This window comes from Aquarana catesbeiana, linkage group LG09 (genome assembly GCF_042186555.1).
Source record: "Aquarana catesbeiana isolate 2022-GZ linkage group LG09, ASM4218655v1, whole genome shotgun sequence".
Taxonomy (NCBI): Eukaryota; Metazoa; Chordata; class Amphibia; order Anura; family Ranidae; genus Aquarana; species Aquarana catesbeiana.
In genome coordinates this window covers 258,603,661-258,629,438 of record NC_133332.1, presented here as the reverse complement: position 1 = coordinate 258,629,438, position 25,778 = coordinate 258,603,661, and the positions used below count along the sequence as shown (strand labels likewise).

The 25,778-nt window shown below is 42.9% G+C and overlaps 1 protein-coding gene across 3 annotated transcripts in view; it reads right to left on the bottom strand.

The window, feature by feature from the left end:
* Positions 1-578: 578 nt before the first annotated feature.
* Positions 579-25,778, bottom strand: part of WHRN (whirlin) — a 295,443-nt gene continuing 270,243 nt past the window's right edge. For all 3 annotated transcript variants that reach the window (XM_073600268.1, XM_073600267.1, XM_073600269.1), the window contains 2 exons: positions 12,962-13,084; positions 579-3,223 (listed from right to left, as the gene is read on the bottom strand). In XM_073600268.1, the coding sequence (XP_073456369.1) occupies positions 3,041-3,223; positions 12,962-13,084 (306 nt within the window). In that variant the 3' untranslated portion in view covers positions 579-3,040. The remainder of the gene's footprint in view (positions 3,224-12,961; positions 13,085-25,778) is intronic.

The window sequence follows — 25,778 nt, the reverse complement described above, 5'->3', positions numbered from 1 at the left end:
GTTTGGTGTCTTTGGTGTCTTTGGTGTTATCGTTGTCAACACTACCCCCTGACCTTTAATGGTGTCCCCCTAGCCCCCAGGTTCCCACAGTGCCCCTGTAAAGTTACCACCCTTCTGGAGAGACCCCCGAGAGACTCAGTCTCCCACTGTTTCCCCCAGCCTCCTTCAGAAACCTCATCCCCTGGAGGCCACCAAGTCTGTCACAGAGTCTTCTAACCCTCTCCAGAACCTTCATCCCCCAACAGCAGCATCTAGCCCTATCCATAGCCCTCCAGGACTTCAATACATGTTTTTTTTTATTCCAATACTTTTATTGTGTAAGTATATATTTTTTCTTGGGCATGGAAGGTTTTGGAAGAATTTACTGGACCCTGGTCTGAATAAGGTTGAGAACCACTGTTGACCATGCAGTCAATGCTTTGTCCAGTACTAGACTGCAATGATTTGTGATTTTCAGCACACTGAGCTGTATCAGCACCTAACTAGTCTGCATGGTCAGTGTGTAGATATTGTACGCAATGCAGCAATCTGCAAACAGGTTGTCTCTATTCATTTAATAGACAGTTTTAGCATCCAAGTGCTTCTCTCATACAAGGTTTATTGAAAAAGTAAAGTGACAAGCTCTGTAATTACATACATTGTACATGAACGGTCGCAACCGGGGCTGCACATCACTCACACACTGTAGCAGGATGGAATGGGAATTGCTCTTCTCCATAATGGACTAATAAGGTTCAGGCACAGAGCAGTGGAGTGGAAATGGAATTGGTTATGTTGTCTAAAAGCTTACACACTGTAAATTCTCCACTAGTGTCTATTGGTTTAGCGTATAATCGGCATTTATTTTGTTCATATGTCTCCTGTACGTACGTATGTATTTGTGCCGCTTACTATTAATTTGCTTATTTAAAGGATCTGTCCATCCAAGGCTTTTATTTTAGTTTTGAGTAGAAGCCAGTTAATGGAATCACCCACCAGCTCCCTGTGGCTTTCAGGGACCCTGACAGCGATATCTCCGTACATGATTTTCTCCTACCTCCTATCCTATGAGTTCCTCCTATCTCCTATTCAATGAGTTTCTCCTATCCTACGAGTTCCTCCTGTCTCCTATCCTACGAGTTCCTCCTGTCTCCTATCCTACGAGTTCCTCCTGTCTCCTGCCCTGAGCGTTCCTCCCAGCTCCCGCCCCGCGAGCGTTCCTCCCAGCTCCCGCCCCGCGAGCGTTCCTCCCAGCTCCCGCCCCGCGAGCGTTCCTCCCAGCTCCCGCCCCGCGAGCGTTCCTCCCAGCTCCCGCCCCCGGTTGTTCCTTCCAGCTCCCACCCCCGGTAGTTCCAGCTCCCACCCCGGGCCTTTCTCTCAGCTCCCGCCCCGGGCCTTTCTCTCAGCTCCCGCCCCGGGCCTTTCTCTCAGCTCCCGCCCCGGGCCTTTCTCTCAGCTCCCGCCCCGGGCCTTTCTCTCAGCTCCCGCCCCGGGCCTTTCTCTCAGCTCCCACCCTGTTTTCCTCTTGTATGTGTTGATTTCTACCAGTAATGTCTGTTTCTGAGTTTTTTACATTGACTTGACAATATACTGAATGAAGCATCCAGAGATGATGCAGTGGAATAGCGTCAGCAAAGCTACTGGGGTACAAGAGGCTAGGTGACATAGCGTCATTGGTTGCTAGGACATCAGTGGACAGGCTGCATGGCATCACTTGTTACTAGGACACTGGTGGCCAAGCTGCACAGTGCCATTAGTTACTGATAGGATGCAGGGGGCCAGGCCACACAGCATAATTGGTTGGTATAGTGCATGCAGCCACCTACATCATAACCAAGGGACTGTAAATACACAGGGCTGAACATGTACTGAAGAAGTGGTGTACAGCACGGCCTCAGTGCCATCACCCCAGCAACCCTACAAGGTCGCCATGAGTGCCGCTTGAGACAGCCACTTCAAATGGCGTCATTGGGGGCATGGCCGTGTGGTTGGGAAACTCTTACTGCTGGAGTAAGTTGTGCTGCATATGCTGAATATTCTAAAAAGAGGAGACATCAGAGTGAACAGAGAGAGGAACTCATCGGCCTGTTGCTGCTCCTTTGTTGTCCACTCGGAAGGCTGGGGGGGGGGGGGGGGTGGAGAGAACACCTCTGTATACCTGTAAGTGCTGTCATCTCCCTGACTGTGCTAAGTAATAGGGCTGTGTAAATCTCAGGACAATATTGGAAGAAATAAAAATCCTTTGGCAGGTAAAGCAGCTCTCATATATGTGTGTATCTACTTGCCTGGGGTTCAGTTTTAAGCCCACTAGAGTCTATTTTTGAATTAATTTTGGCTACAGAGAATGTGCTGGGGGAATGAGGCTGCCATGGCTAGTGTGGTAGAGCCAGGAACTCAATTGGAGTTTTTTTTTTTCTAATGGTTTCTCTAAAAGATGTAGGAGGCCAGTGGTTGATTCAGCTAACTGGTGTCCACCCATACCAATAATATGACCGATCCTGACATTGCTAGTGATGAATTGCATATTGCACTGGTTGACCATGCAAACATGACCTCTTCTGAGCACAGAAAGTCACCTACATCTGTAGCAGAGATTTTTAAGCATACTTGAAAGTCTCCGTATGATCCATTCTTCAAAATACCACTCAGGAGGAATTGTGTTTTAAGTCAAGGTTTATATGCGCAAACCCTTCACTCTTTTCATACCCGAACTTTTCACACACTTGTTGGACCTGCCTTTCCATTAGACCAAAGATCTCAGCAGTGACTTGACCTACCTTCCAGTGTGGTCAGTGTGAATACTGTAAGGTTCTATCTTAAGGTGCCATTAGTATGTTTTTAACTACTGACCTCTCCTTTTTTCCAGTCCCAGCTCCAGCATGACATCAGACTTATCATAAACAGGGAGTACATAAGCCACAAGGCTGACGGAGGGAGCACATATGTAGCAAGAGTACACAGATGGCAGCTACACAGTATACAAAGTAGCATATAGTACTTGTTTCTCGTGGCACTGACCCCTGGCTGGGTTATACGCTGACATGAACGCCATAGATGGCCACTATAGCGACACATTAAACTCTGTAACCAGAAAGTCCATATAATCCTTCTCTTTGGTCTTGAAGGCTTCAGCAATGATCCTGGCGGCCTCTCTGTGTTCTTTATCTTGAAGGGAGATCCCATTGACTTCTAGGATGACTTGACCCACCCTCAGTTTACTGCAATTGTGTGCCGAGCCCCCTCTCTGGGAACAAAATAGAGAGAAGAGAAGATGAATGTATCATGGCCATGTACTTTTTTATGTGCCATACAATACTTAATGGCCAACAAAGAGCATGAGAAAGTACAACAAAGATTAGCAGAGCTCTCAAAACTCATCCCTACCTCTCCCAAACTTAACAGCCCTAATGCTCTCACCCCAAGACCGTCTTGCAAGCATTTTACTCACCTGTCAACCCCACCTGTCCTGTCCTTAATTTCCTTCTATAGGCCCACAACCTAAAGAGGACCATACCATGTACCATGGCCAACAAAGAGCATGAGAAAGTACAGCAAAGATTAGCAGAACCCCTCAAAACTCATTCCTACCTCTCCTAAACTAACCTGCCCTAATACTCTCACCCCCAGACCCCCTGCAAGTCTTTTACTCACCTCTCCACCCCGCCTGTCCTATATTTCCTGCTACAGGCCCACAACTTAAAGAGTAACTTCAGACTCCTTGATCATGGCTCAGCCCCCTTCATTTTTGGTTGTCTGGTGTGTGCATAGATGTGCCAAAGGACTTTGCCTGGTTATTTAAAGCGGTGCATCTGCACTCATGCTGAAGCTCGGAAGCCCACTGGAGTGCTGACGGTCTCTGCCGGATCCCGAATGTCGGCAGAACCCTTGGGCACATGTGTGCACGCATGTGCAACGTCATTTTTGCCTAGGCTAAAAAGGAGGAAGTGCTGCCCTACTAATAATTTATTTAAAAACCATCCATGTTGCTTGGGGGAAAATTCCCATTCACTTCCTATCCCATAGCCAAATCAGGAAGTAAGAGGAAAACCCTCCAAATTGAGGGAATCCCTGGTTTTCACCAAAACTAGTGTCTTCAATGTAAGATTTCTCCTCCCTATTAATAGTTTAAAAAAAGGTTGTATAAAATAGAAATAGTGTATATATTCTATGTATGTATGTGTGTGTATGTATATATGTGTATATATATATAATGTGTGTGTGTGTGTGTATATATATATATATAGGCTGGAGCCAGGTACACGCAGATCATTTTGCCATCCATGTTGCTTGAGGGAAAATTCCCATTCACTTCCTGTCCCATAGCCAAAACAGGAAGTGAGAGGGAATCCCTGATTGTCACCAGACCTAGTGTCTCCATTGGAAGATTTACCCTATATTCCTGTCCTTCAACCCAAAATTTGGGATGATTTTCTGTCACTTTTAGTGTTAATGGTCACCAGGACAAAAAAAAAAAAAACAGGGTAAATCTCTCTAACGGGGGCACAGATGGCACACAGGTGTGTAAAACTAAAGTTTCAAAAATTACCTTTAGGTATACTTTTATACTTTGTTCCAAAGGCTGTATTCAACACAAGAGCAGACACAACTGAATAGCTTTGCATTTACATATTTATGACTTCCTGTCATATCTTGTATTTTATTTAGAGTTTCCCTTTATGTCCTTGTCTACAGAATTAGAGCTGCCAATATGTGGGCAGACTGGAGGCCAACTTGAGCTGCCTTAAGCATTTATTATGCTGTAATTATGTGCGGTTTCTTTTGTTCCAAGAATGATCTGGAATTTTGGCAGGGTTGATGTAAGAATTGGAAGGAATCGATAAGAATTGGCCTTCAAGCTGGGCACACATCTCACATATATAGAGGCCCGATTGTCTGATGTATGGATCGCTTTTAAGTAGATTGCCAATCAGCAAAGAAAATCTAAACTGCAAATAAAGTGACTCACTAAAATAAAATCATAAAATAAAGTCCTATCTGTAAACAAAAAACTTACCTCTCCTGCTGCCTGTGGTGCAAAACACTGCTCTGATCTAAGTAACTTCCTACCTGAAGTCTAATCCTAACCATACACTCGTATGATGGCCATGCACACTTTTATTACTGAATTTGCAAGCAATTGAATAGTCAGAACTTGATAGACTTGACAAAGGGGCTGGGCTGCCTTGAAACACGTAGCCATGGCGCATGGCTACGCGTTTCAAGGCAGCCCAGCCCCTTTGTCAAGTGGGAGTTGTGAGAGGGGGCCACTCCCAATGTGCTGACATCATTGGTTGCCACCTGACACTTCCCTGCACCACTCTGCTGTCCACAGCCGGAGTAGACCGAGCATGCTGCATTTGAATCCTCAGCCGATTCTATGCTTCACTCCGCTTGGCTGCCTTTTTGTGGTTAGCTTTTAGGTTCTCCTTTTCCAGCAGATGATCCATGTCAGGGTGGACTGGGTGGACCAAATGTTTGCTACACGCCAGTACTTACTATCATCATATGAGTGCATTATATTTATGCTTTTATTCAGTTACTAATAAAGTACATTTGGAGGGTGGCGCCTTCTTTCTTTTTTTTTTTCTTTCTTGTATACTTGCCTGCTCCTGTTTCATGCAAAATCCAAATGCTGCTCTGACCGAAATAATTTCCTAACTGAAGTCTAACGTTAACCATGCACTCATATGGTAGCCATACACACGTCAAGTTTATTACCGCAAGCAATCGAATACCCATGTCTTTCCTTTTAATTGATTTAGACTCCACTTCGAGTGGAATCACAGTGAGTTGATTGGCCAGGGCAGGAAATTATCAATCATTTTGCACGGTTTAGCAACACTGAGACACTTTACCCCTAAATACGATCGTATTTTGATCAAATTATGAGATTACATTGTGGAAACAGAGATGCGATTGATCATTTATGATTGTAGGTTACAATAATATCTTATTGATCAAAATCCACTTCCGCCTGTGTGGCATATTGATCGAATGATATTGGGAGGGAGGGTGGTGACAGGGCCACCCACAGAACAAATTTGGACAGTTGATCAGGAACCGGACTACATTTGCATAGATTATGGCCAAGTTGACAGTTGTGGGGGTATCCGTCTCCTTGTCCCCCTCTGCACTCAGTGGTTCTTTCCAATGACCCTTTAACTCCCTACAGGAAAAATTACTGATTTTATCAATGGTTCATAAATAAAGTTTAGTCGGCCCTATATTTTGACTTCCCAGGTTCCTCCTCCTTTTCCCCCTCATTAACATGCTAATGGTGTTTTTAAATAAAACGTTTTCATTTTCAATGACATACCTTGTATTAGACCCAATGACCTAATCACCGGGTCTCAGTGCTTCTCTATGCAATGCAAGCAAGTCATGGCTGGTGCGAGGGGCCAGCAGGATGCTGTACATAGAGCAGGAAGCTGTTTGACTTGCAGATTCTAATGCACACTGCCATAAGCTCACAGTGTGCAGTAAAAATCAGTAATTTCAGTACAGTAGAGGAGCCTGTACAACCATTCTGCAAATTAGAATTTCAGCCTAAAATCCTCTTTTGCATAAGTCCTCATTAGATCCTCACACTTAGTGCTGCTATTATGTGAATAATGTGCTGGGGGGGGGAGGGGGCACACAATGGCAGCAGATGGTCAGTGGTGGAGGATGAATCTATTCCCGCTAATGTGATGAGATTTTCCTGCTTTTTATAAAACATGTCCTAAAATTGCACAACCAACATGAATATATTCTCTTGCTGTAACTATTGGATGAAATCAGGAGTACACCTAGGTCAATTGTCGCCTGAGGCGGCTGTTCTTTTTCTGCCCCTCCACCCCTTTTTGGTGTCTAGGGTGCTGGCACAGCAACCAATAACACTGTGGCCTAGGTGCCAGTGTCCTAGCAATTAATGGCGCTGTGTCTGTGGGTCATTGATTGCTAGAATGCTGGGGGCTGGACCATACAGTTATTGGTTGCTAGGATGCTGGGAGCCGTGCCACACAGTTATTGGTTGCTAGGATGCTGGGGGCCTTGCCACACAGTTATTGGTTGCTAGGATGCTGGGGACCTTGCCACACAGTTATTGATTGCTAGGACGCTGGGGTCTGGGCCATACAGTTATTGATTGCTAGGACGCTGGGGTCTGGGCCATACAGTTATTGATTGCTAGGATGCTGGGAGCTGGACCGCACAGTTATTGGTTGCTAGGATGCTGGGGGGGTGGTCCGCACAGCATCACTGGTTGCTGGGATGCTGGAAACTGGGCCCCACAGTTGGTTGCTAGGATGCTGGGGGCTGAGCTGCGCAGTTATTGGTTACTAGTAGGGATGGGCCATCTGTTCGAGTCGAACATTGGCTGTTCGCCGAACAGCGAAACATTTGGGGTGTTCGCGGCAAATAAGAAAAGCTGCGGAACACCCTTTAAAAGTCTATGGAAGAAATCTAAAGTGCTAATTTTAAAGGTTAATATGCAAGTTATTGTCATAAAAAGTGTTTGGGGACCTGGGTCCTGCCCCAGGGGACATGTATCAATGCAAAAAAACTTTTTAAAAACTAACGTTTTTCGGGAGCAGTCATTTTAATAATGCTTAAAGTGAAACAATAAAAGTGAAATATTCCTTTAAATGTCGTACCTGGGGGGTGTCTATAGTATGCCTGTAAAGTAGCGCATGTTTCCAGTGTTTATAACAGTCAGAGAGCAAAGTGACATTTCTAAAGGAAAAAAAAGTAATTTAAATGAACTAGTACAACGCATCAGAGGGGGGCAGGGTCACCCATACACGTCACTAGGAAACCCCGGCATTTCCCCTTGTCGCCCTCAGCTACATAGGAGCTGTCAAGCTGGTGCCGTGTCATTGGCTGGGTGCCTCCGGTGGAGGCAGGATCCTGTGCATGTTCCTCGGTGGAGTTGCTGGAGATCATCCATCACTGGAGATCGAGAATTGGATTTTTGGATTATATTGCTGGAGTAGAAGCATGGATTTATTGGATTACATCGCTAGAATCTTTTTTATTTTTAATAAAGGACTTGTCCTAAGCCGTCTCCTGTGGTTTTTTTTTTTTTTTAACATTTTGATACTTTCTTTTTGTGAAATGGTAGGGGTACAATGTACCCCTTACCAATTCACATGGGGGGGGCAGGATCTGGGTGCCCCCTTTGTTAAAGGGGGCTTCCAGATTCCGATAAGCCCCCCCCTACCCGCAGACCCCCACAACCACCGGGCAAGGTTGTGGGGATGAGGCCCTTGTCCCCTTCAACATGGGGACATCCTCCTCATGTTGAGGGCATGTGGCCTGGTACAGTTCAGGAGGGGGGGCGCTCTCTCATCCCCCCTCTTTTCCTGCAGCCTACCAGGTTGCGTGCTCGGATAAGGGTCTGGTGTGGATTTTTGGGGTAACTCCACGCTATTTTTTTTTTAATTTTGGCGCGGAGTTCCCCTTAAAAAATCCATACCAGACCTGAGGGGTCTGGTATGGATTTTTGGGGGGAACCCCACGCCATTTTTGTTTAAATTTTGGAGCGGAGTTCCCCTTAATATCCATACCAGACTTGAAGGGCCTGGTAACGGAATTTTGGGGGCCCCCCCACCGCTTTTTTTTTTTTTTTGTAATTTTTCAATGACTTTTATGTGTATTGTCGGAACCGACAATTCATTAACAGCCGGTGTCTTGTCGAGAAAGTTCCCCCAGCGGATAAGAAACCCCCTGTACTGCGCAGGCGCAGCGCTTGCGCGGTACGAACGACTACGGAGCTCACGAAAATAGCCGAAGCTGACAACCTTCAGTCAGCTGTACACGGCTCCTGCGCCCTGAGTCCAAGTTCAAGCCCCACCATCCAAGTGGACATAGAGGTAGAATAAAAAAGTGCCTAACGAAGCAAGGCCGTGCCCGAAGCGTGGCGAGCGGCCCTGTTACAGGCGCCGTGTACAGATGACTTGCAGCTATTCAGCTTCGGCTATTTCCAGCGGCTCGTACTGCGCCTGCGCAGTACAGGGGGATCCTTATCCGCCGAGGGGAACTTTCTCGGCAGATCACCGGCACTAGTGCTAGTACTTTTAAATTACTTTTTTTTTACCTTTAGAAATGTGATTTTGCTCTCGGACTGTTATAAACACTGGAAACATGCGCCACTTTACAGGCATACTATAGACACCCCCAGGTACAAAATTTTAAAGGAATATTTCACTTTTATTGTTTCACCTTAAGCATTATTAAAATTACTGCTCCCGAAAAAACGGACGTTTTTAAACCTTTTTTTTTGCATTGATCCATGTCCCCTGGGGCAGGACCCGGGTCCCCAAGCACTTTTTATGACAATAACTTGCATATAAGCCTTTAAAATTAGCAGTTTTGATTTTTCATGTTCGTGTCCCATAGACTTTATAGGTGTTCACTTCAAACAAATGTTTTGCCTGTTCGCATGTTCTGGATGCGAACCGAACAGGGGGGTGTTCGGCCCATCCCTAGTTGCTAGCATAAGCGTACGCACAGGGTGAGCTAGGTGTGCCTGGACACATACTAATCACCCTGTGTGGCACATATTCCCCCTGTTTAGATCCCTGATATTTCACTAAAAAAAAAAATCTCTTTTTTTTTCCTGCTAATAAAATTATAAAAAAAATATATAAAATTAAAATCATAAAAAAATCATAAAAATAAAAACTACTGACACCATCCACTGCCCTACTGACACAGACCACTGCTCTACTGACACGGGCAGGATATATACACATACTCACAGTTGCATATGTCTTTGAGCTTTGGGGTGCACACCTATGGTTGCTAGGATGCTGGGAGCTGAGCTGCACAGTTATTGGTTGCTAGAATGCTGGCAGCTGGGCCACACGGCACCATTCGTTGCTATGATCCAGTTGGTGTCAGCCTCCTAACAACTAGCTCATTATCTTTACTACTAAGCTGCAATGAAGGCAACACGTCTGGTGTAGACACTCTGGCCTCAATGCTGCCCCACACCAAGTGCCACCTGAGGCGTTTGCCTCATTGGCATATCTCTGAACTTTCTGAGATTAGTAAGTGTAATTTAATCTCAGTATAAATACAGCTGTTCTGTGAAGCCCTCAGAGGTTTGTTGGAGAACCTTAGTCAACAAACAGCATCATGAAGCCCAAGGAACACACAAGACAGGTCAGGGATAAAGTTGTGGAGAAGTTAAAAGCAGGGCTAGGTTAAAAAAAAAAATATCCCAAGCTTTGAACATCTCACGGAGCATTGTTCAATCCATCATCTGAAAATGGAAAGAGTATGGCACAACTGCAAACCTACCAAGACATGGCCGTCCACCTAAACTGACCAGCCGGACAAGGAGAGCATTAATCAAAGAAGCAGCCAAGAGGCCCATGGTAACTCTGGAGGAGCTGCAGAGATCCACAGCTCAGGTGGGAGAATCTGTCCACAGGACAACTATTAGTTGTGCACTCCACAAATCTGCCCTTTATGGAAGAGTGGCAAGAAGAAAGTCATTGTTGAAAGAAAGCCATAAGAAGTTCCGTTTGCATTTTGCGAGAAGCCATTTGGGGGACACAGCAAACATGTGGAAGAAGGTGCTCTGGTCAGATGAGACCAAAATTCACCCTGAACACACCATCCCCACTGTGAAACATGGTGGTGGCAGCATCATGTTGTGAGGAAGTGTTTTCTTCAGCAGGGACAGGGAAGCTGGTTAGAGTTGATGGGATTATAGAGGAAGCCAAATACAGGGCAATCTTAGAAGAAAACCTGTTAGAGTCTGCAAAAGACTTGAGACTGGGGCGGAGGTTCACCTTCCAGCAAGACAACGACCCTAAACATACAGCCAGAGCTACAATGGAATGGTTTAGATCAACGCATATTCATGTGTTAGAATGGCCCAGTCAAAGTCCAGACCTAAATCGAGTTGAGAATCTGTGGAAAAGACTTGAATATTGCTGTTCACAGACGCTCTCCATCCAATCTGACAGAGCTTGAGCTATTTTGCAAAGAAGAATGGGCAAAAAGGTGGTTCAACAAAGTATTGACTTGGGGGGGGGGGGCTGAATACAAATGTACACCGTACTTTTCACGCATTTGTAAAAAATTCTAAAAAACATTTTCCTTCCACTTCACAATTATGTGGCACTTTGTGTTGGTCTATCACATAAAATCCCAATAAAATACATTTATGTATTTGGTTGTAATATGACAAAATGTGGAAATTTTTAAAGGGTGTGAATACTTTTTCAAGGCACTGTAAGTCACCTACTTAACATTAAGGTCCCTAATGAAGAAAAAAGAGGGGTGGGGGGTAAGAGGGTAGTGTCATAGAGGGAGTCGTGATCCCAATGTAATATGGGCCCCATGGATAGAATACGAATCCAGAGTAAAGCAAGAGCGCAGGGCAGAACTTTGGGTGATTACTTGGTGAGACTTGCGATAGAGGGAGGCATCAGGGGCTTTTGACTGTCAAGCTGTACAGCAGGGTTCAGGTGGCCAGAAGAGGGTGAAGAGGTGGCCATAAAAGACAGAAGCATGGGAACAAACATGGGAAGTTAGGCACAGAGAAAGGACAATAAGGCAGGGAAGGGAAAGGGGTGGTAAGGCGGGGAAGGGAAATGGGCGGTAAGGCGGGGAAGGGAAATGGGCGGTAAGGCGGGGAAGGGAAAGGGGCGGTAAGGCGGGGAAGGGAAAGGGGCGGTAAGGCGGATGGGGGGTGCAAGGGACAGAAAGGGCTAGGGGGGAAGGAGAGGGAGAATCCTGATAAAGGGGAAGGAGTGTAAGGTGTCAGGGGAGGAAGAAAGGTGATGGTGGGGGGGATTGAGCTGACGCAGTTGTGGCTATGGGGACGAAACGAGGGGGACACCATAGACAGAGGCCGCCCTGTTCCTAGGATTCTCCCTTCCTCCCCTCCCAGGGTGGAAAGGCTTAAGGCGTTGGAGAGGCAAAGGGTAGTCAAACTAAAGCTTCCAAGATAAGAGCGCTCTTATTCAGGTAGGCCATTACAGAAGGTCTCCCATGGACATTTTTATTTGAACACATTTTTTATTTATATAGTAAAAAAAATTAAAAGCCCAGTGAATACCAAATACCACCAAAAGAAGGCTCTACCTGTTTCAAAAATGATATGAAATCCATAAAAAATGTAAATGAATGAAAAATGAAATAAATAAAAGAAATTATAGAAAATCCCTAACAAAATTTTTAAATAAAATAAATAAAAATGAAATAAAAAAAATATAAAATCCATTAAAACCTAAATAAAAGGAAATAAATTTAAAAAACGATATAATATCCATAAAAATTTAAATGAATGAAAAATTAAATAAATAAAAAAAAATTATATAAAATCCCTAACAAAATTTAAATAAAATAAATAAAAATGAAATAAAAAAAATATAAAATCCATAAAAACCTAAATAAAAGGAAATACATTTAAAAAATGATATAAAATAGTTTTGCAGCACCGAATAATTTAGACAAACAATTCAAACTTAAAAATGGCCTGATAATGAAGAGATATGTGCAGGCTCAAAAAGACTGAGGCTTGGTTGCGAATCCAGTGAAGGTTCCCGCATCGCACCTGAATCGCACAGGGGTTCACATTGCCGTATGCGAACCGCTGGGAGTGTCAATACAAAGTTAATGACACCCCCAGATCGGTTCGCATGGGTGTGAACTGTCAGTTTGGACATGAATCGGATCGCATGGGTGTTCACACCCATGTGATCCAATTCTGGTGCGGACCAAAAGAAAGATCCTGCACGATTGGTCCGAATATGATGCAAATTCAGCCATACAATGTGTATGGCTGAATTTGCATCGCACAGACATCGCATGTGATCTGCACAGCAGTGCGGTGTGAATCACATGCGATATCGCACAGCGCACCAGTGTGAACTGGGACTTGGGAGAGAAGAGAGGCCATGGGATTTGGTATTAAAATAGGTACAGTCCTGTCATAAAAGTGGCGATTGAAAGCTATGTATAATGTTGAGTGCAAGGGACTTACCTGTATAGTTACAATACGTGGCAATGGCTGGCGTGTCTTGGCTCCTCCTTCGATAGCTATCCCCAGGGTAGGTGCACTTTTCATGACACGTATTAAGGTGGCAGAAGGCTTTAGCAGACCTGGCTACAGAGAAGACAGCCTGTCAGTTCTCATTACAAGGCAGGTAAAAAAAAGATTAGCCACATGAGCGGATAAAGGGGATTAGCGGACAATGCAGGGAATATACTAAGGAAAACAGCGACACACACAAAGGATCCTGGGAATGTGACATCTGTCATTCTTTTTGTCAAAGCTTGAGGCGATTGTAGCCATTTTAGTGCACTTGCAACAGGGACAATTGAGTACCGTCCGTGATACTTTTTTTATTTGCACTAACATACAATTTTTCATGACAAGCTTTCGGGGTATGTTCCCTTCGACAGGGTCCCAGCAGTACTTATTCACAAAAGTTTTGTGTGTGTTTTTTGTTTTTTTTTGTTTTTTTGTTTTTTTTTTCCTCCAAAGATTTCTTTTTTTTTTTTTTTTTTTTTTTTAACATTCTGCTTAAACTTTTGTGAATCAGTACTGCTGGGACTTTGAAGAAGGGGACATACCCCGAAAGCTTGTCCTGCAAAATGGTACATTAGTAGAAATACCCAAATCAATGAAAACAATCACTCAAGAGCAAGTATCTACTTTCCCTCAGCGCTCATGAACCTATAAAACTAAAAAGGTCACAGACCCTTCAGCTGCTGCTATTAAATAAATACCGTAAATCAGATAGTAATAAACATGTCTACACACCCTAAGAAAAATATATAGACAATAGCAGTGCTAAACTAATGTTTCAATTCCATAAGGGGTGAAATGGAGAAGACCAAAATTTATAACACCACATCCCAAATGTATATCAATAAAGAGAAATGGGCTTTGAGGCAGTAGGCCTCGGGACTTTAATGGTGTATTGAATTAACGCTGTTCAGGAATTAACGATTCCAAAAATGTTATTTATATAAAAGAAGAAATTTTATTCAAACAATATTAAAAGGCATAAGACCAATTGGGATACAAAAATTCATAAAATACAATGACTGATCATGATAAGAATACCACTTTTCTCAACATGTTTCGCTCTATATATATATATATATATATATATATGACTGTTTTTAATGTTACATAACAATATAGAAGCATGAAGCCTATGTTGTAATGTGAAAGCAAAATAAAAGGTTACTATATAGAGATGAACCTTACCTAAAAATTTATTTCAATGAGTTACACTCACAGACACTTTGAGGTGTAATCCATGGGTTGCCTCCCCCTAACGAAACGTTTTCGTTTCCCCATCACTCTCTGCTGGACACATTAGAGACAAGACGGAAGTAACCCTCCTCACTGGTTGGTTTCTTCTAACCTTTTGGCTATTTTTCATTAAGGTAGGTTTATACTGCGCTGCAGTTTTCGCAAGACCCTTTACTATTTGACATTTGGATTTATTTATAGATGCAAAACCAATTTAATTTCATTTAGTTTTCTCATTTATTCATTCACGTTCTAGGGTTGGGCCTGGGTTGAGTGGGTGCTGCTTTTTCCCTCTCCAGGTCTCCCCCAGTACTTCTGATATACCACATTCTATCTACCCTATACATCCCATTTACGAAGTGATCCTTTCCAACTAACACTGTGGATGTGACTATCAGATAATATTGATTCTACAAACCAATACCGTTGACATGGTAACTCAAAATAACCCTCTTTTAGATTCATTGATCTATTCACTATTTCCTTAACTGATATACTATTTGTTATACCATTTGTATTTACATATATATATATATATATATATATATATATATATATATATATATATATATAATATTATTATTATTTTTTTTTTTCTAATGAGTATATCCTTATTGGTCCTTTCTTCACCAGCAAGGACTTTTCCAATTTTGATCGCCCTTGAATTGTCTCTGCAAACATCTATATGTGGCCTTAAGGCTCAGGGGGAGGCAACCCATGGATTACAGCACAAAGTGTCTGTGATCTCTAGCCCTGAGTGTAGCTCATTGAAATAAATTTTTAGGTAAGGTTCATCGCTATACAGTAACCTTTTATTTTGCTTTCACATTACAACATAGGCTTCATGCGTCTATATTGTTATGTAACATTAAAAACAGTCTATATATATATATATATATATATATATATATATATATATATATATATACACACACAAAAGCTCCCTTTTGAAAAACTATGTATATCTACTTAATGGTCTATGTATTGAATAATTCATTCTTTGTTTTTTCTCTGCGTAACTTCTATTACAATATGATGCCACATGCTAAGTCTCCTGAAGAAGCTCCATTGAGTGAAACATGTTGAGGAAAGTGGTATTCTTATCATGATCGGTCATTGTATTTTATGAATTTTTGTATCCCAATTGGTCTTATGCCTTTTAATATTGTTTGAATAAAATTTCTTCTTTTTATATAAATAACATTTTTGAAATCGATAATTCCTGAACAGCGTTAATTCAATACACCATTAAAGTCCAAAGGCCTACTGCCTCAAAGCCCATTTCTCTTTATTAATGTTTCAATTCAAAATGTCCAAAATACAAGATTTTGTGTCAAGCAGACAATGATTGATGAAAACACAATGTCTCAATATAAATAAAATTGAAAGTCTATATGGAGTAATATGCTATAACAAGGTAACCAACAGTGCATGGGGAGAAGTTGAAAAAGTTATATGTAATTCCTGAATCTCTTCATCCATTCACCATACCACGTGGGACGCCGCTCCCTTAGGATTTTAAGGCCCATACACACGATCGGACTTTTTGACAACAAACATGCAAATTACCTGTTTTAGGGCAACATCCGACCGTGTGTACGCTCCATCGGACAAAATTTTTCTGTTTTCATTGGACAAATGTTGGCTGTGCAAACAAACTTTCCTGCAACAAAAGTCCTACGTCGGCTAGTTCGGACTTTAGTCCAAAGTACAAACACACATGCTCAGAACCAATGCAAACGATCAGACAACAATACAGAAGTTGACCAAAGGGTGGCGGTAAAGAGCTGAAAAACCACGTCGGTGAAAGTTGGCTGAAAAAGTCCTGCCGTGTGTATGCATACCAAGTTCACGGCCAACGCCCTTTGAACAGAAATCCACGGAAAAGTTTGTTTGAAGTCCGATCGTGTGTATGAGGCTTTACACTCACCAGAAATCAGGTGAAAATCTCCCTTAAACTCCACAGCTTAGCAGACCTCCTCCTATGATCATCAGATTATGGCACAGACTACCTCTTTAACTTCAGATGCAATTCCACCAATAATAGATTTGTATGGACTCCCAATGTATTAGAATCTGGACTGCCAGACTCCAATCGATTTCCAATGGATCCCAAGCTCATCAGTGGTAATATCAAAAGGCTAAAAAAGCTCTCATAGCGTAATTCATAGCGTGAATAGCGTGAATCCCTCCTTATATATTGCACTTACAATGTCAAAATAAAAACGAGCATGTAACAATCACTCTGACGACGTTGATGATGAAACGCGTTAGAGAGGGGCTACACAGCCACTCAGCTTGTCCATCCTCGTGGAGCTCAACCCGGGTACCGTCGCAATCTTTTAAATCCTAGTGACGTCAGGCAGGCAAGCGATTGTTACATGCTCATTTTTTAACATTGTAAGTGCAATATGTAAGGGGGGGATTCTTTTTTTATTAAAATATTGCTTTTAAACTGAATCAAGCTATGAGAGCTTTTTTACCCTTTTGATATTACCGCTGATGAGCTTGGGATCCATTAGCAATCAATTGGAGTCTGGCAGTCCAGGATCTAATATGGTGGGAGTCCATACAGATCTATTATTGGGGGAATTGCATCGGAAGCTAAAGAGGTAGTCTGTACCATGATCTGATGATCAGAGGAGGAGGTCTGTTAAGTTGTGGAGTTCAAGGCTGATTTTTCCCCTGATTTCTGGGGAGTGTAAAATCCTAAGGGAGCGGTGTCCCACGTGAGATTCAGCAATTAATTACATATATTTTTTCAACTTCTCCCCATGCACTGTTGGTTACCTTGTTGCAGCATATTACTTTATATAGACTTTCAATTTTATTTATATTGAGGACATTGTGTTTTCATCAATCATTGTCTGCTTGACACAAAATCTTGTTTATTGGACTTTCTGTATTGAAACATTCGTTTAGCGCTGCTATTGTCTATATATTTTTCTTAGGGTATGTAGATATGTTAGTGCAAATAAAAAAGTATCAAGGACAGTACAGTGTTTTTGTCAAAGCAAAACTGTGATGAACAAATTAGAGAGAGTGGCACAGATGTAATGCCACGTACACACGGTCGGAATTTTCAACAACAAATGTCCGATATGAGCTTGTTGTCGGAAATTCCGACTGTGTGTAGGCTCCATCGGACATTTGCTGTCAGAATTTCCGACAGAAACATTTGAGAGCAAATTTTCTGACAACAAAATCCGCTCTCGTAAATTCTGTGCGTGTGTAGACAATTCCGACGCACAAAATTCCACGCATGCTCAGAATCAAGCAGAAGAGCCGCAATTGCTATTGAACTTAATTTTTCTCGGCTCGTCGTACGCGTTGTACTTCACCGCGTTCTTGACGGTCGGAATTTCCGACAACATTTGTGCGACCGTGTGTATGCAAGACAAGTTTGAGCCAACATCCATCGGAAAAAAATCCAGGGTTTTGTTGTCGGAATGTCCGATCGTGTGTACGCGGCATTACAGTTTTCTGCCATCACAAGCAGACTGAACTCAATGATGGATGTCTTTGTAACATCAAGGTATAAAACTAAAATGAAACTCTAGACTTGGTGAAAAATGTATACAGAAAATGAGAGGGGTTGGAAGTGGACCACTGTCTTTTTTTTTTTAATAGCATAATGCCCCGTACACATGATCGGACATTCCGACAACAAAATCCTAGGATTTTTTTCCCGACTGGATGTTGGCTCAAACTTGTCTTGCATACATACGGTCACACAAATCTTGTCGGAAATTCTGAACGTCAAGAACGCGGTGACGTAAAACACGTACGACGAACCGAGAAAAATGAAGTTCAATAGCCAGTGCGGCTCTTTTGCTTGATTCCGAGCATGCGTGGAACTTTGTGCATCAGAATTGTGTACACACGATCGGAATTTACGACAACTGATTTTGTTGTCGGAAAATTTGAGATCCAGATCTCAAATTTTGTGTGTCGGAAATTCTGATGGAAAATGTTTGATGGAGCCTCCACACGGTCAGAATTTCCAACAACAAGCTCCCATCGAACATTTTCCGTCCAAAAATTCAACCGTGTGTACGGGGCATTAGGAAGACTTACATCAGGCTTTCTCAACCATGGTTCCAAAGAACTCTAGAGATCCTTCAGAGGTTCCTTAAGACATTTTTTGAATCTCAGATAACTAACCACTGACATAGCCAATGAACTTTTAAGCTATTTATACAAGGAGCATTCTTCCCACTGACCACCAATGTAAGGAGCATTCTTCCTACTGACCAAAGTAATAGGACCCTTCTCCCAATAATCACCATTGTAAGGAGCAGTTCACCCAATGACCTTCAAAGTAATGGGGTCCTTCTCCTAATAGCCACCAATGTAAGGGGCAGTTTACCCCATTACAAAGTAATGGGGCTCTTGCAATACCTATCAATGTAAGGGGCAATTTACCTAATGACAATCACAGTAATGGGGCCGTTCTCCTGGTAAACATCAATGTAAGGTGCAGTCTATCCAAGAACCATCAAAGTAAGGAGCAGTTTATCCAATGACCATTAAAGTAAAGGGTTCCTTCTCCCAGTGACCACTAATATAAGGAGCAGTTTACCCAGTGACCATCAAAGTAATGAGGCTCTTATCCCAATAACCACCATTTAATATAATGGGGTACATCTGCCACTAACTATCAATCTAAGAGAGCCTGTCTCCACTAACCATCTAAGTAAGGGAGAATTTACTGACCCTCAATTTAAGTGGGCATGTCTTAACTGACTTGCCGTTCACAATAATGTACCATCATCTAAAAGATATAGTAATTGTAAGCATGGGGTCCCTGAGACCGAAAATTTATTTCAAGGGTTCCTCTATGTTATATAAAAAAAAAAAGTTGAGAAAGGCTGCATTAGGTTATTTATGAAGAGTAGTATTAAAGGGAAAGTTCACCTTTACAATAAGGTCCATGCACTTCAGCGTCACATGAACATTAAAAAACACTGCTTAGGTTTGATAAATGAAGCTTCTTTTCAATGGCATATCTGTAGACCATTTGTTTCCTCTCCCAGGCTTATCCCAAAAACTCCCAGGTAGGTGAGCCCCCCCCCTCCCCTTGTCCAATATTGTCCTATATAGACAACAGGATGGGCCGACTTTTGCAAGCACGCTTCCAACAGGTTGTCCCAAAAAAGTCCCAGGTAGGTGACCCCCTTGTCCTATATAAATAACAGGATGGGCTGACTGTTCCAAGCACACTTCCAGCACTGCAAGAATGAGAGCTCAGGCTTGTTTGAATCCCTTAAATGTGCAGTGTACTCCCTCCCTCTGTGTGCATGCATGTGATTTGAATAATCCTCAACCCTCATTCCTGCAGTGCTGGGATCACTCTTACAGGACAGAGGGGGGTTGCCTACCTGGGAGTTTTTGCCATAACCCTGGGAGAGGTCACAAATGGTCTACAGGTATGCCATTGAAAAGTACAGTGGGGACAGAAAGTATTCAGACCCCCTTAAATTCATGGAGGAGGATCCCCAAATCCAGGTGTGAAAAACTTGTTGCATCTTTCCCAAAAAGACTCATGGCTGTATTAGATCAAAAGGGGCTTCTACTAAATACTGAGCAAAGGGTCTGAATACTTAGGATCATGTGATATTTCAGTTTTTCCTTTTTAATAAATCTGCAAAAATGTCAACAATTCTGTGTTTTTCTGTCAATATGGGGTGCTGTGTGTACATTAATGAGGGGAAAAAAATGAACTTGATGATTTTAGCAAATGGCTGCAATATAACAAAATGTGAAAAATTTAAGGGGGTCTGAATACTTTCCATCCCCACTGTAGCCTAAGCAGTTTATATTTATGTACTGGGGATGCTGGAGTACAAGTGGGCAATTTTACTGTAAAAGTGGACTTCTCCTTTAAAGTACCTTCAGTCAAAAATGAAAATAATTAAAATGGAGCATTAAAAGATAAAATCAGATCTAAAAAAAATTCTGCTTTTGCTGCCATACTCGCCTTTAGTCCAGAGCCGTACTTCTTTTCCACTAATAGATGTCCTCCGTCTTCCAGGCTGAATGACGGCCCACATCATTCAACTTATTTCTTCCAAACCTAAGCTGTCACGGACCCGCCCCCAGCCTATGACTGGACAGTGAAGGAGAAGCAGCACAATGATGAACTTTTGTCTCTGCCACTCCGATTTCTGCTATCAGCATGCTTCTTGTCAGTGCATGACCTGCTTGGCTCCTTGTGCTGCTTCTTTTTTTCCCACTCGGAGCTTTGTTGTATGCTCTGGGCTTTGACTAATTTCATTCATTTGGGCTCACAATGTGGCCCGAAGCATAAAAAACCCACCTGCACTATTTCTAACAACGCAGTACATTACAACACACAGGTATTCCTGTTCCTACTTTATACGTGCCTTGGGGTGCCATTGGATAGCAAAGCCCCGCAGTGTGAATGTACCTGCAAGGTAACTCAAGGCTTTGACTTACCCAGCCTTTCTCAACCTTTTCAATACAGAAGAACCCTTGAAATAACCTTCCGGTCTTGGGGAACCCCTGCTAAAAATTACAACTCATGATACATCAGTGTGATGGCCCATGGGGAGAATGCTTCTTAACCACTTTAATACAGGACACTTTCACTCCCTTCCTGCCCAGGCCAATTTTCAGCTTTCAGCGCTGTCATTTTAAATGACAATTGTGCAGTCATGCCACACTGTACCCACATAAAATTTTTATAATTTTTTTCACACAAATTGAGCTTTCCTTTGATGGTATTTAATCACAACTGGGTTTTTTATTTTTTGCTACATAAACGAAAAAATACTGGACATTTAAAAAAAAAAAAGTGTTTTTCTTTTGTTTCTGTTATAACATTTTGCAAATAAATTATCTTTCTTCATAAACTTATGCCAAAATGTATTCTGCTACATTTCTTTGGTGAAAATAACCCAGGCCAGTGTATATTATTTAATCTGTAGGAATGTTATAGAGTCCACAAACTATGATATATATTTGAAATTTGACCAATACTGATGTACTAACGGCTCGAAAATGCCAGAACAAATATCCTCCAAATTACCCCTTTTGGAAAGCAGACAGTCCAAGGTATTTAGTAAGAGGCATGGGGATTGTTTTAAAGTAGTAATTTTTCGTCACCATTTTTAAAAAAATTAAGAAATTAAAAAGAAAAAAAAATAGTTTTCACAATTTTTGAAAAAAATGTATACATTCTGTCAACAAGTGCAGTACAGCACTGTCCTATAACTGGTGTGGTGGTACAGCACTGTCATATAGCTGGTGTGGTGGTCATCAGGGACACTGACTGGTAACAGCATGTAAAAAAAATACTGTGACCAGAGCAATACCAAAGTAACACTGCACTACTCTGGGGGAGGTGATCAGGTTTATTTTCTTTTTCCACACACTATGATTGCTTATAATAGTGACTACCAATGTTATATACAACCATTTTTACTGAATGAAATAGATTCATTCAGTGTGTATTGCTGTGATTGGCTACAGCTAATTACATGGTACAGATGGACTGTGATTAGCCCGGTCTATACCATGTGATCACTGTGACCAATCACCTAGATCAACACAATAGTAGATAGACTGATTAGCCTGGTCTGTACCATGTGATCACTGTGACAATCACCAAGATCAACACAACAGTACACAATGAATGGCATGAGTCAAAGCCATTCATTGTTTACAACTGTCATGTGATCTGCTGTGATTGGTCACAGCGATCACATGGTAGCAGCAGCGGGCCGGTACACTGTACGGTGGACACAGCAGGTGACAGATTGCGCTGGATCACAGCTCGATCCAGGGAGTACGTCATGTGACATAGACCCAGGATAATAGGCTTCCCGCTCAGCCGTCATTTTACAGTAGGCAGGGTGGGAAGGGGTTAAACTTGTGGTCGTTGGGAAGAATTACCACTTTAGATAGGCAAAAAGATTATCGGTGTCAATGAGAAGCAGCAATTGATCATTGCTCAAGGAATACCTCACAACATCTGAAGGAACCTTAGGACTCTATGGAACCCTGGCTGGGAAACCCTGGTCTAACCCCTTTCACATGTCCTTGAAAATATAAGCCGTTCACTTTTCGTTTTGGACTAAACACATTTCTTTGGTATTTACACATAAATGGTCCTTTTATCGTGTAGGAATAACATAGCCAGACGGTAACTGCAAGCAGAATCTGGAGTCACGACAACCTTTGTTGGAAAAACCAAGTATGTGTGCGTATTAAATGGCATAGTGCAAAGAGTAACGATGCCATAGCAACCAATTTCAGAATCAAAGCTCTGCTGTTATCTGTGTAGTTCTGGAAAACTATATACCTGAAATGACAGTCATCTCCTTTCAGTCTGATGTCTATGGCAAGACCATGACCCTTGCCAGCCGGCCAGTCAATCAACCGCAGTCAATGGCAGCAAGCAGCCGGTAGAACCCCTAGACTGATGGCTATTGTTCCCCCTGATAAGCTGCCTCTGGGTCCATGTTCTTTGCTTCTTGTTCTTCCTTTTCCAGTGATAAAAACGTCTAAATCTGGCTCTGTACACAGTCTTCCCTGAGGATAACCAGACCACGCAGGCGTGAAAGCTATTGGCAGCTTTAGACTATTTATGTCTAATCTCCATTTGGTGACCAGGGCTTACCGCACATTATTGTTCTTTGTATTCTAAAATAAGCCTGATTACTTATTCATTTTGGGTAAGATAAGTTCATCGGGGAGAGAAAAGCCTGCCGTATGCTTCCATAACAACGTGCTACCAAGCTACAAGACAAAAAGGAGAATGTGCTATGTATGTAAGTTCTAATAACCGCTCTACAATCTCGAAGCTGGACCTCAAACAATCAACTAAATATCAAATATATTAAGCTGGACATTATTACTCCCAATATTCCAGAAGTGCTGCTATGGGGTATCCTTGAACCAGTTACCCCTGGCTATGCAGACGAAACCCTGATTAGACTGCGTTTGGGTTTATGCTCGTAAATCTTTCTTGTTGCTTTGGAAAAACCCTCAAAGTCCCAATGACTAAATGTTCCTGGCCTTGGTGGATGAAGTCTTGCTCAAATATAACCTGATAACCTGAAATATAACCTCTACAAAGCCAGAGACTGACCAAGTCAATTTAAAGTCCATCTCCAGTCAAATCTATTTTTTTCTATCCCTGCCTTCTAACCCCCTCTAACCCAGTGTTTCTCAACCTAAGTAGCCCTGGGGTACTGCAAGCATGGGGCCCAGTTTGGCCAGTATTGGGGACGGGGGGGATGCTCTCATGTATAGGGTGCTTCTGACGTGATAGGGGGGCTGCCTCTGATGTGACAATGGGATCTATGATATGATGGAGGGCCTCTGATGTGAAGGTGTGGGCTCTGAGGTAAAGGGGATCGTCTGATGTGATGGGGGATCTCTGATGTGATGGGGATCCTCTGATGTGAAGGGGGGCCCTGATGTAATGGGGGGACTCTGATGTGTTGGGGGGCCTCTGATGTGAATGTGTGGGCTCTGAGGTGGAGGGGATCGTCTGATGTGAAGGGGGGTCCTGATGTAATGGGGGGGACTCTGATGTGTTGGGGAGGCATCCCTGATGGGGGGCCTCTGATGTAAAGGTGTAGGCTTTGAGGTGAAGGGAATCATCTGATGTGATGGGGATCCTCTGATGTGAAGGGGGGCCCTGATGTAATAGGGGGACTCTGTGTTGGGGGGACCTCTCTGATGGGGGGCCTCTGATGTGAATGTGTGGGCTCTGAGGTGAAGGGGATCATGTGATGTGAAGGGGGGTCCTGATGTAATAGGGGGGACTCTGATGTGTTGGGGGGACATCTCTGATGGGGGGGCTCTGATGTGAAGGTGTGGGCTCTGAGGTGAAGGGGATCTCTGATGTGATGGGTATCCCCTGATGTAATGGGGGGGCTCTGATTTAATGAGGGGACTCTGATGTGTTGGGGGGACCTGTCTGATGGGGGTCCTCTGATGTGAAGGTGTGGGGTCTGAGGTGATGGTGATCCTGTGATGTGAAGGGGGGGGGGCTCTGATGTTACAGAGGGATTCTGGTGTGAAGGGGGGTCTCTGATATGAAGGCAGGGCTCTGATGTGAAGAAGGGCATCTGATCAGTGTTAATTTTGTCCACTAAAACATTTTTGTTGAGCAAATAACACTATTTTAGTCAACTAAAATATGACTAAAACAATGCAGATGACTAATTCACAAATAAAACTAAAATGGCATTTTTATTCAAAAGACTATAATACGACTAAAACTAAAATGGCATTTTTTTCAAGACTAAAATATGACTAAAATGCCATTTGTGTCAAAATGACTAAATGTAAATCAACATTAACACTGCACCACCACATAAGAATAAGTAGGGGGCATCTGCTAAGCTGCTGAATGTATTTAATGTTGGTAATATATTCAGGTAATATGTGCGATGATATTACAGCCAATAGAGTTTACAGTTTGTGTGGAGTTTTCTTCTAAGTTGCACCTCTGTTAGTCAAAAAACAATCTTTTTGTTTGTTTATGAAACTTGGTTTTATTTATAAAGATGACATATATGACAATGGCTAAATCTGTGTCTGTAGTGCATGTTCAAACCCTAATACCATAAATAAGAACATGTTATTAGATTTTTACTCCAGGAGTATATAATGAGTTTGAGTGAGAGAAATGCTTAAATAATGCATTAAAATTGAACTAAAAGTGATATTAAAGTCAATTTTTTTTTTTTTACATAACAAACATGTTATACTTACCTCCTATGTGCAGTGTTTTTGCACAGAGCAGCCCGGGTCTTCGGTGCTCCTGGTCCCTCCCTCCTGCCCAGCGCCCCCACAGCAAGCAGCTTGCCACTGCTCTGTGTGCCCATTCAGACACTGAGCCGCGGTTCGGCCCCACCCCCCCTCTCTCCATTGGCTAACTGACTTTGAAAGCAGTGGGAGCCAATGGCACCGCTGCTGTCTCAGCCAATCAGGAGGGAGAGTCCCAGACAGCCGAGGCAGTCATGTACATCGCTGGATACAGATGGGGGCACATGTAAGTATTAGGGGGGGGGGGGGGGCTACTGCACACAGAAGGTCTTTGACGTGAAGGGACCTACGATATGAAGTGAGGGCCTCTAATGTGAAGGAGGGGGCTCTGATGTGATGAGCATCTTCTGAAGTGAAGGGGGGGGACTGATGTGATTGGGGACCTCTGATGTAAAGGGATAACCCTAATGTGATGGGGGCCATCTAATATTATGGAGAGCCTCTGATGTGAAGGGGGGATTCTGATAGGATGGGGGACCTCTGACATCTTCGACCTCTGTGATGGGGGGCCTCTGATGTTAAAGGGGATTCTAATGTGATCGGGGGGGGGGGCCCTGATGTGATGAAGAGCCTCTGATGTGATGGGCATCCTCTAAATTGAAGGGGGGGGGGGGGGGCACTGATGTGATGAGGGACCTCTGATGTAAAGGAATAACCTCTAATATTATGGAGGGCCTCTGATGTGAAGGGGGGATTCTGATGGGATGAGGGACCTCTGACATCTTTG